The following is a 12,281-nucleotide window of genomic DNA, read 5'->3' on the forward strand; positions in this document are numbered from 1 at the left end:
GACCATCGTGACCTGAACTCGGATCCCCATGTCTATTTAAAGGAACAAAATACCAGTTAGAGCAATGACTGGCTATAACCTTAGCATGGGGTAGGCAGAGACAGGCAGATCCCTGGAGTTCGCTGGCCAGGCAGTCTATCCATTCAGAGAGCATCTGGTTCAGTGATAGACCTTGTCTCTAAAAGAAAAGATGGGGAGCACTTTGGGGAAATGCCTGACATCAACTTCTTACCTCCATAAACATATAAGTAAGTGCACATGCACCCACACACACACAAGTGCACATGCACTCCCACACACACAAGTGCACATGCACCCACACACATACAAGTGCACATGCACCCACACACAAAGTGCACATGCACCCACACATATACAAGTGCACATGCACCCACACACATACAAGTGCACATGCACCCACGCACACAAGTGCACATGCACCCCACACACATACAAGTGCACATGTACCCACACACACACAAGTGCACATGCACCCACACACACACAAGTGCACATGCACCCATGCACATACTAGTGCACATGCACTCCCACACACACAAGTGCACATGCACCCACACACACACAAGTGCACATGCACCCACACACACACAAGTGCACATGCACCCACACACATACAAGTGCACATGCACCCCCACACACACAAGTGCATGTGCACCCACACACACACAAGTGCACATGCACCCCCACACATACAAGTGCACGTGCACCCCCACACACACAAGTGCACATGCACCCACACACATACAAGTGCATGCACTGGCACACAACGTACACATGGGCATTCATACACACAAGTCCTTTTGGGATGAAGAAAATTAAAATATACAAGACATTTTAGAAGATTTATTTTCTTATTTTTATTTCATGTGTATGTGTGTGTGCATGTGTTATGCTCATGCATGTGGTGCTTAGAGAGACAAGAAGAGGGCATTGGATCCCCTGCAGCTGGAGTTAGAAGCAATTGTGGGCAGCATGACATGGATGCTGAGATCCACACTCAGGTCCTCTGCAAGCCATCTCTCCAGCCCTATAGGACATTTTTATCAGTTAAACAATTCTGTATTTTCAAAGATGTTTGTCCATAATAAGAGAAATTGTTATCTTTTAAAATGAGATGAGCAATGATGCAGTGACTGTAACAAGTTTATCTAAAAGTGTGCTATGACATTCTTAATATAAAAAAAATTAAGTTGCTTAGAAAGTATCATCAATCATAATTTTTAAAAAGTAACTATACGTAAACTAATAAGAAAATGTAACAGTTCCAAGACAAATAAAGGTGATTGTGCCAAAGCTTAATACTTTTGTATATATTACCAGTAACTAATTTTCAATGAAATAAAATTATCATTTATAAAAAGAAAGAAATGAAATATCAGAAAACCTTGTGATAGGCCAATTTACAGAAAACTGGAAAATATATCTAGGAGGAAATTAATGGAGACATAAGTAAATGGATAGATACTGTTTAACCATGAATTAAAAGACCTGAACTCCAAATCAAATTTAAGAAGGGGTTTTTGTTGTCTTGTTGTGTTTGTGTAAGTGTGCGTTATGTTTTAAGAACTGATGATTCAGGCTGGAGAGATGGTTCCGTGGTTAAGAACACTGGCTGCTCTTCCGGAAGACCCAGGTTCAATTCCCAGCAACCACGTGGTGGCTCACTACCACCTGTGACTTCAGTTCCAGGAGATCCAATCCCTTCCTCTGGCCTCTGTGCACTGAGCAGGCATATGGCACATAAACAAACATGCAGGCAAAATATCCATATGCATTTTTCTTAATTGACCATCCAGCCATCCCTGGTGGCTAACACTTACCATTTCAGCATTTAGGAAGCTGTATCAGGAGGCTTTCAAGTTCAAGGCCAACATGACCTTATAGCGAAGAAAATGAACAACAAAACTGAAAAAGTTTTATGAACTTCATACATTTATCATTTTTTAAAAGGCAAAGGACTTAAAACAGCCAAATTACCATCACAAAAGGATAGGTTAGATGACCTAGAATAACCGACTCAAAGATTATTTCATGAAGTAGCAATAATTGCAATAGTGTTCGGTGGCGTGAAGACATGAAAACAGCTTGGTGGGACAGAGTTCATCAGCCCATCACAGCACTATGTTAGCATAATGAAGGAAAGAAAAGTCTTTTAATCATATGTGAACAGAAAGTGAATATAAAAATACATAGAATAAGAGGCAAAGTACATTTGCCCTTCCCTACCCACTTAGGGAAGAGTTCCAGGATCCTTCCAAGACAGGAAGCTTCCCAGACTCTCAGCTCGTTCATACAAAATGTCTAAATATTTATATATAACCTATAATCAATCATCTAGATACCTTCAGCCATTCCTGGATTACTTATCTGTTTATTGGTGACTTTCCACCACTGTAATGAAGTATATGATATAAATAGCACTTTTTAAAAAGCCTCATGTGAACTGATGGTTTTAGAAGGTTCAATCCATGTTCACTTGGCTCCCAGGACCTGGGTATCATGGTGGAGAACTAAGTACCTTGTGGCAGACAGAAAGCAGGGAGAGGGGGGAGACTAGGCACCCAGTGTAACCTTCAAAGGCATATTCCCAGTGACCTACTTTGCAGATGAACAGTCTTTTTTAAATAAGAAACACAGAGGCAAATGCAGAGTTAAGAGTTAGCAGTAGTTAAGAGCTAAAAACCCTTTCTTACCTTTCACTGCCAGTGCTGTCCTTCCCCTCAGAAAGAGACCTACTTCCTGTGTCTGTGTCTTTTTATTGACTTTCTGTTCTGCCTTCTCATTGGTTGTAAACCCAACCACATGACTTCCTCGTCACGGCCTGTCTATACAGACCTTCTGGTCTTCTATGGTTGGTATTGAGATTAAAGGTGTGTGTCTCCATGCTGGCTGTATCCTTGAACACACAGAGATCTGTCTGTCATGTGATCTGGACTGAAGGTGTGCACCACCACCACCCGGCTTCTGCTATGGCTTGCTATTAGCTCTGACCCCCAGGCAACTTTATTTATTAACATAAAAATAAAATCACATTTCAGTACAAATAAAATATCACCATACTACTTTCCCCAGTTAGATTCTGTCTCCTAATGTTTCCAACATCTTCTAATATAGTATTCCCAGCTGGGATCAATTGTTCAAAACATGAGCCTGTGGGAATATTTTATATTAAAATTATAGTGATACATTATTAGATATAAATACTATGAAAAAAATAATAATATCTACCTTGGTTAGCAAATACTGATAAAAATGTCTATGAATGTTCTATACAAACATAGGTATTTTAAAAATATTTTTCTATCCACAATTAGTTGAATATACAGAGCCTGTGGATACAGAGGGGTGGGTGTATGTGAAATACAAGACCTCCCTATGGCACACCACTTACCCTGGCTTCTGGGCCCAGAGGGATGGTGTCAGCAGAGCACAGGAGACTCTGGAGTCCTCTGACTTGTTAGTAATCGATACCTAGGTCTTCACAATTTTCAAAGCTCACTGACTAGAATACTTACAGCCTGTCCATTCTTAAGTTGTTCTTCAGCTGAGAAGGGAAGTCTCACAGGGATGATTGAGGCAGATACTGTAACTGGGGGGAGCAGGTCCGGTGTGAGACAGCAAGAAACCATGAATGCAGTGGTAGACTGCCGACCCTCGTGACAAGGAGATGGCCACATGGTCTCAGTGCGGTATTCAAGCTGAAGTTGCCTGACCTTCAGAGACGGCTTCTAGATAAGCTAAAATGCTTTATGGTCTTCTCAGACTCTCCTCTTTAATACTTAGCGTATTATAATCATTGCTCTAATTTTTTGGCAAAATTTCATACATTTATGGTATCACATTTTGCATTTGTCTGGTATATCAGCAGGCTCTGTATTTACAGATTTAAATAATCTCAGGTAAAATATATATATATATTAAAGGAATTGTGTTTCTATTGAATGAGTGCAGACATTTCTCCTGCCATCATATCCTGCTTAATACAATATAATAATTATTTGCATAATATTTGTATTACATTGGGTACTCTAAATAATTGAAGTATTTAAATTATTTAGGAAGGTGTGCATGGACTATATGTAATACTGTGCTGTTTTCTGTACAGGACTGTTGGCATCTGCAGATCTGAGTATCTTAGTGGAAGGAGCATTCCTAAACAATACCCACAGAGTTCTGTATGCATACGTTGTGACGAAGTGCATCAGCCTAATTACCACATCCATCCCCTCACTTGGTTTTCTTTGGTGGGATTATTCAGTTCCATCCTGTCATCAGCTTTCAAGTATAAGCATGTGTTAACTCCAGTTACTGTGCTGGTCCAGGATGTTCATTCTGTATACCCTGACACCTTTATTTTCATGTTAGATTTTACTGTTTTTGAAATAATTAGACAGTGGTTTAAAAACAAACAACAAGCCAGGCGGTGATGGTGCATGCCTTTAATCCCAGCACTTGGGAGGCAGAAGCAGGTGGATCTCTGTGAGTTCGAGGCCAGCCTGGTCTACAGAGTGAGATCCAGGAAAGGCACCAAAGCTACACAGAGAAACCCTGTCTCGACAAACAAACAAACAACAAAAGAACAAAAATGGGACTTGGGGAGATGGCTCAGTGGGTGAAGTGCTTGGTGTACAAGGACAAGGACCAGAGTTAGGATGCCTAGAAACACACACACACCACAAACCCCCATACTCACCTATGCGCGCACACACATGCACCCCACACACCCAAACATACATATATGCACACCCATTCACGCACATGCACATGCCCAGAAAAAGGGGGTAAATCTTGTATTTGGAAAAAAACATGTGCTTAATAAGAAATGGGCCCTGCAGGGTATAAATTTCAACTAAGTATTTTTGTCCAAACATTGTATCAGTTAATCTAGTTAGAGTCGATGTGGACAGCACTGGGCCGTCTCTCCTGTGGACAGTTGTTTATATTTTATCTGCTAGGTTATGAGCAAAAGGCAGCATGTTCACTCCTTTAATCTTGATTCACGGTGATGAACCATTCTGAGGAAGACACTAGGGAACATCTGCAGACACAGCCAAAGCCCAGGCTTTTACTGTGAGCTATGTCCGCTAGACTCCTGGGACTGCGTGAACACTGGCAAGGAGCAACCTTCCTTGTGGGATGAGTTTGGGTGTGCTTCGCTAGCCTTAGAGTTTCAGAGACTAGATATGATTCTGGGTGTGTATGGTTCAGATCGCTGACCCCTATCTGTTTAAGTAGTATAAAAAGAAGAATTTTAATAAGGCTAGTATGTCAGACATGCTTTAGTTTTAGCCTTCCAATTTAATATAAAGTTATCACCTCACCAAATGTCTTGCAGGGTGTTTATTCTTGCATTTCTTTTTCTGTCAGCATCTGAATGTCTCACGTGACCGAAGTGGTTCAGGTCATTAGAAATAAGGAACGAAGTGAGATGTGAGCCCAGCTTCAAGAGAATTTGGAAATATAAGAAATATATCTAGATTAAAATAATGTATATTACAACATTGGTTTCAAAGCATGATTTGGAATTAATGTTAGGTTTGCTATTTAATGCTTTGGGCTTGTTTCCATGACTTTTTCTAGAGGGTTCCAATTCTGTCCCTTCTAACATCAAAAGACACTGAACGGTGTATATTTTTCGCTATAAGTTGCTTACTTTGTAATTTCGCATTGTGTATGTGCTCTGCTGTTTCTGATTAAAGCAGACCTTGCCTTTGCCCTCAAGGGTTTAATGTCCATGTCACTTATCAATGGACCTTGATTTTTTTTTCTTCCCTGGTGTACTGTTACCTCACATTATTGCTGTGTACAGTTTTCCGTGTTTGGCGTGCATTGGTGTGCTCGGCGTTACATCACACCCCTAGAGTAGGTTAGGGTTAGAGATACTGAGTAACCGTACTGTGCATTGAAGCAGTAAGTCCTCTGTAAAATGCTCACTCTTCTCCCATCATTTCAGAATAGCTTTTTCCACTTTTTCTAGTAAGCCGAACATGAAACGTTTTTGCATAATTAAGGACCTAATAATACAGGTTTTTTTCTGTTGCTTCTTTGTATTAAAGCCTTATTAATTAGAGATATGTGATGTCCCTGCTTTATTGTCTTTGTCTATTCCGATTTAAAAATTGACAGTTACAATAGTTACCCATGTAGAGCAGCACAACCTGAGGGTAATGGTTGCCCTAAGGAACTGGATGTTGGCTAGTCGTTTTCCTTTTCTATAATTTTTTCCCAACTCCACCCCTACTTCACCCTCAGGTTCCCCTGTGTCTTGGAGGAGGCATATGGCCACTCCAATCAAGCTGCCTTAAGTCAAAGGCAAATCACTATGGGGGCTGAAATAGAAACTGGAAGGTTTTATTTCCTTGTTTGATCCTTGCTGCTACAACTAGTTTTTAAAGATGTGATATTGCTGCTAGTCATTGCATTAGAAGCTATTCATTTAAAATATCATTTCATTAGATAGAGGCTTATGATTGGTAGTAAAAAAATGTTCTTTCAATTGTCATCTTTTCTCTTTGCAGTTTTGAGAAATGGTGCTTGGGAAATTGTTCACTGGGAAAAGGTATGCATTCATTTTTATTTTGTTCCAGAAGAAATGCATAGAAGTGTACTTTATAGACATAATTTTTGTATGTATTATAGGCAAATGTCAACAACTCCACTAATATAGAAGCTGTTTAGTAATTAATATAAAAATTTGTGAAGTCTCCACCTAGCTACATGCACTGAGCATTTCTGTACTCTTCCAAAGAGGCTATTCTTTTGGAAAGTACTGTCTAGAACATTTTCGTTTTATGGTATATTTTGAGTACTCTTTTCATAGATTTTATTTACTTGGTTTTGTAAATTTTGTTTTAATCATCTACTGTCCAAGTTTAAAAAAAATCGAGTCCTGACATTTCACATTTGCATGTTTTAGTTCTAATTTACATAGTGAAATCATTCCATTCACTTATGAGTACTCTTTTAAGAAAAATGGTCATTCAAACTAAACGTCGTTTTCTAAAGGAGCAGGAATCAGTTTTGTGCTTCAGAGGTAGATCTGCTAGCTGGACCAACATCCGCCACGGCGTTTAGTGAGTGGAGTCATAGTTTGGGCAGTGTGACCCGGGTGTCCGCTCTTGTTAGGCCTTATTTAAATGTAAAAGGTAAGCAATGATGACCGTCAGTGCTCACTAAGTTCCAGAACTTGGAATCCCCAGTCATCCACAGGGATAGCCGTGGTGGCTCAGTAGATGGCTTTTGGAGGCCCCTGCAGCAGACACTGGACGAATATCTCACAGGACAGTAACTTGCAGGAACAATCAAAGTGTTGTCTACTGCCGATTCCTTCACACTCCATTCAGGTCCACACAATCAATTCTCCCTTCTGACATCCGTGGTCACCTTCTGTCTCTCTTCTCAATGAGAAACTAATTCCATTTTTTTTTTTTTTTTTTTTTTTTAAATCAGCGGCTAGACTAGGAACTGACATCTCCTCTTCCAGAGATATGGAAACTCATATCTTTCTGCTTTCTGGTCTTTGACACTAAAGCAACGAGGAGGAAAACACCTTCAAGGTGTTGTGTTCTTGTGGTAGTCGGCTCTGTTTCAGAAGAATGAAGCAGAAACCAAACAGTTGAAAGTTTGGAGTAACTTGCTTTTGTGGGCTCATCTGATACTTGTGGATTTAGACATATTATAGACAAGACAGATGGGGTATAATCAGATATAATCAGATACAATGGATTGAATCTGGGTGTATTACATTACTAGGGTTGCCAGTACAGTTAACAGAAAGGCACATTTTTGTAAATTACTATATTAAGTGTTTTTTTTTTTTTCTTTTTGCCTAGACTTTTTTGCTTAGGGAATACACAGTCAGGCAATGACTCTCTTCTGCTCCATTGTAAAATTAACCTTCAAATTTCCCTAATGACAACCATTATTTTAAGGTTATGCTAGTCTACAAGGATTATTGTAACTTTGTTTTTATTTATTTATTTATTTTTTTAGACAGGGTTTCTCTGTAGCTTTGGAGTCTGTCCTGGAACTTGCTCTGTAGACCAGGCTGCCCTCAAACTCAAAGAGAACCACCTGCCTCTGCCCCTTAAGTGCTGGGATTAAAGGCGTGCACCACCACCACCTGGCTCATATTAAATTTTTAATAGACAAAGACAATAAATCACTGACTGTGATTACCCATAATGATAACATTGCTCATCATTCTTGAGATCAGGGCCAAACTTAACATGCATATTCCATATTATGATATGCAAAGATAGAATTTAGATTGTTGCCAAAAAGCCATCCAGCTAAAAAGAGCTGAAGTTATTTAGTAGTTATATCTAGATAATTACATTCCCAGAGTTGGTTCAGTGATGAATTCAAGGTAAACATACAAAACTGACAATATTTTGATGTTTGCAGTATCGTTAGGAAACAGGAAAGGAGACCTCATTCCTATTGGTATGTGGGATGCTTACATACCAAATCTATGTGACCTGTAAAAAGAAAGCAACTGACCTCAAACTGGGGAAGTCTTCTTGACTCAGCTTCTTGAGCCCTGGGACCACAGGCGTGTGCTGTCACACCAGCCACGCCTATGTGACTCTAACATTCTAAAGGGAGCTGCTTTCTTTCTCAGCCCTCCCCCAAAAAAGATTCAGATAAATGCACACATATACATTTGCTCAAAATTAGAAACTAGAGTTCACTTATTTCAAGTTATTAATGTAACATAATCTCAAAGAAATTATCATTTGCCTTAAAAGTCTGTTTCAAAAATAGATATTAACAAATAAAATGGAAAAAAATACAGTGCCCTGAAATGAGGCATTTTTGATATTTGGTAAGTGAGGCAAAACTGCAGATTGACAGGGTCAAGAAATAATACTTGAATATTTAGATTACATCTAAATCACGATTTGTGGAAAATTAAATTCCATCTGACTAAAAGAATTCAATGTTAAAATGTTGTTTTGAAATATACACTAATGGAACAAATATTTTTAATAAGTATTTGAGGAAGATCAGTATCTCCTGATTATGATTATATTAATTTTAAACCTATACATAAGAAAAGATGTCACAGATAACTGGGGAATACATTAAATATTGGCACCAACCAGAACAAGAGTCACATCATTATTCTTTAAGCAAAAAATCAAAGTCTGTAATAAGCAAGAAGAAATATTAACTAGACTTGGCGTGATGGCCAACCAACAAAAGTTGTAAACAAAAGAATGTTCATATTTCATCCATGAGAAACATATATCCCAGAATTGTTATTTTATATTGCCTTAATATGTCATTGTGGAGTAGTAGTTTGACTGTTCATGGTGAAAACTATATAGAAGAGATTCTGACAACTTATAGATAGTCCATCTCTACATGAAGTGGGAGGAAGTTTACATATGGAAAATGTTTTCATAATATTTAATACCCACCCAATAGCGAAAGGACAAGTAAGTTACAACATCCTGCACCCATATTTCATGACAAGTAGAGCTTTAATTTTATATGCTTTGATGACACAGAAAATTTTATACACTCATCCGATAAATATTTATTAAATGTATGTACCAAGCAGTGAATGAGCTCATAGCCAGTAACAGAACACGTAGTGACACCTATATCAGAACATATAATCACAGGTTAAAAGAACAGGCCTGCGTATGCTTCTCTTGCAGCCATGTTAAAAAGGGTGGATTGAGCAAATGGCAGACACAAAAGCAGACTTCCTTGTTGGCTTGGCCATGTTGCTTGTTCAGGTCTTCTCCCTGGTTCACGTGATACTTTGTACAGTGAAAAATAAACTTAATATACTAAACCAATAATGTCATCCACATGCCAGCTAATATGAGAAACCCTCATGCAAATGGACTTTGCTTGGGATACCTTCACTGCAATTCTAAGCACGTGGAGGCTCTTAATGGTCCTCAGAGGACATATAGATTTATCACCGTATATCTACTCATCACAGAACACCAACAGCCCTGGGGGGTTAATGGCCCAGCCCTCCAGATTGCCAGGAAAAGGTTTCTCGGTTTCAAAGGTGAAGTTTTAGGAATCTGCTTTGAAAAGAAAGCCCTCCATACGAACCTGTATCTCTTGAAGCATAAGCATCTGGCCTCAGTGCTCTTACCACAACCCAAAGGCCAGTTCTCTACTTTGCCATGCAGAGGTCACTGTTCACGTTTTTGAGACAGGTGCTGGTAGAGAATTTAGGTGAATGATCTTGAAACTAACGCATAGTTGGTTTGTTGAAGAGCACACCATAGTGAGTTGTGTGCATATCTGAAAGTCACTCCGCAAAACTGTTTAATGCGTAAGTTCCCACCACAAGATCGATTTCTCTGGATGAAAACCATCTTTCAAAATTCTTGAGTAAAAAATGCACATATATTGTTACCTAGAATTAGAAATAGTTTGCTTTGCTTTTTTTTTTTTTTTTTTAAGACAGGGTTTAGTTCTGGTGCCTGTCCTGGATCTCACTCTGTAGATCAGGCTGGCCTCGAACTCACAGAGATTCTCCTGGCTCTGCCTCCCAAGTGCTGGGATTGAAGGTTATGTGCCACCGCCACCCAGCTTGATTCTTAAATAAGTCCATTATAGTTTGATAATTTTTAACCCCCTTTTCATAATCCTTGATCATCATTGCTCATGTCAGTGGCTTGAGGAAGTTCAAGGTGATGGATTGAGAGCCCTAAATATTTCCTTAATGTCCTCCAGTTGGATCTGTGGTGAGAGAATATCCTCCACGACAGCTTCTCCTTTCTGGTTTTCTTATACTTGAATGGAGAATGCCATGGTAAGAAGCCAGAACCAGATGGAGAGAAAGCTGCTAGAGCTATCTTTGAGAAACTGCTCTTAAACATCAGCAAGTAAGGGAGGTCCCTGTTTTTCTCACATCTTGGGAACTGCTGGAGCACTGAGTAAGCGCTTGGCTTTCCCAGGCTGCTAGAGTCACCGCAGTGCACAGTGTCATATTTTCTTCGGTTTAATAGCTCCGAGCCCTTCTGCTGTCTTGCAATGAATAAAGAAATTAGAAAGCACTGTGACCACTTAGGAATTTTCTTAAGTCAGATGCTTCAACCTGACATTCATGGAGGTAATGCAGCCCTGGTTTTATGAAGCATGTAGTTAAATTGGAGAAAAAGCATTAGCACATGGGGGGTGATTTAAAGGTGATTAAATGGCACTCGGGGTGGCATTCCCTCTAAGTGCCTTGATTGCAGAGCATTTGTTAATCATAATCTTCTTGTCCTTGCTTCTCAGTTAACTGTCACTGCACATTTTTAAAGGATAGCATATATTTATGCTAACTAGTTTTATAGTTATTTTTTCTTTTCTTTTTTTTTTTCTTTTTTTTTTTTTTTTGTATTTTCACCCTCTTTTGAGGTAATAGGTGTTCAATTCCAGCATCCTTGTTATTTGGCACTTTTAGATAGTCCACATGGCAAGTTTCAAATAAAGTGATTTTTTTTTTAAGGTCATACCATCCAGCGCTTTCTTTCTTGAGCAACTAGTGTTCATCCTGGAGATTATAGGATGCCCCTATCCAGCTTTCCCTCACCTGCTCCTCCCAACAGATAAAACAGAATACACTGACCCCATCTGGAGTAATTCCCTATCATGATTCCCTCCGAGGAAGCAGAGCTAGGCGTTGCTGAGTGGGAGATGCAGTGTTTGCCAAAAGCTATTTGCAAAAGGCAGTAAGAACCCTGACAGGTTACTTCTAATAGTTTCTGGCCACAACAGAGCTTTAATTCATCTTCATACCATACTCAGGGAGGGTAAATGTATAATAAACTTTGCTCTTTATTTTATTTGAATTATAATGATAGTCTCATTACAGTTATTCACATGTTGGGCTAGGTGATAGGTAGGTGTGGATTTGAGTCTCAGCTTTTCCACTCAACATGTGACTCAGAAACTTCGGATCTTAAATGTCTTCTTCCAGTCCAAATTATAAATTAAAGTGACTGCTTTTTGTAAAGGTCACTGTGAAGAGGAATCATCACAGGTATGATCAGTTCTTCACTTGTACTGAAACGTTCTTAAGGAGGGTGGAAGTTTTAGCGAGTAGGTTCCTCCTTCTTATTTTTGTGTCAAAGAGAGAACATTTAAGAAGTTGAGATGTCAACCAAGTAGGTATAATTGTTCAATAAATTTTATAAAGATAGATAACAGATTAAAAACAAATATACATTTACCCCTTAATAATTTTATGCCATTGTGAACATTAGAATGTTTTTTTTTTAATTCTGTGCATTAATACA

General features: G+C 39.0%; 1 protein-coding gene across 7 annotated transcripts in view; it reads left to right on the forward strand.

Annotated features, from left to right (window-relative positions):
- Atp8a1 (ATPase phospholipid transporting 8A1) overlaps positions 1-12,281 on the forward strand; it is a 224,799-nt gene that overhangs the window by 53,370 nt on the left and 159,148 nt on the right. For all 7 annotated transcript variants that reach the window (XM_036201199.1, XM_036201202.1, XM_036201198.1 and 4 more), the window contains exon 6: positions 6,540-6,580. In XM_036201199.1, the coding sequence (XP_036057092.1) occupies positions 6,540-6,580 (41 nt within the window). The remainder of the gene's footprint in view (positions 1-6,539; positions 6,581-12,281) is intronic.

The sequence above is a fragment of the Onychomys torridus genome, chromosome 10, assembly GCF_903995425.1.
Source record: "Onychomys torridus chromosome 10, mOncTor1.1, whole genome shotgun sequence".
In the NCBI taxonomy this organism is placed as follows: domain Eukaryota; kingdom Metazoa; phylum Chordata; class Mammalia; order Rodentia; family Cricetidae; genus Onychomys; species Onychomys torridus.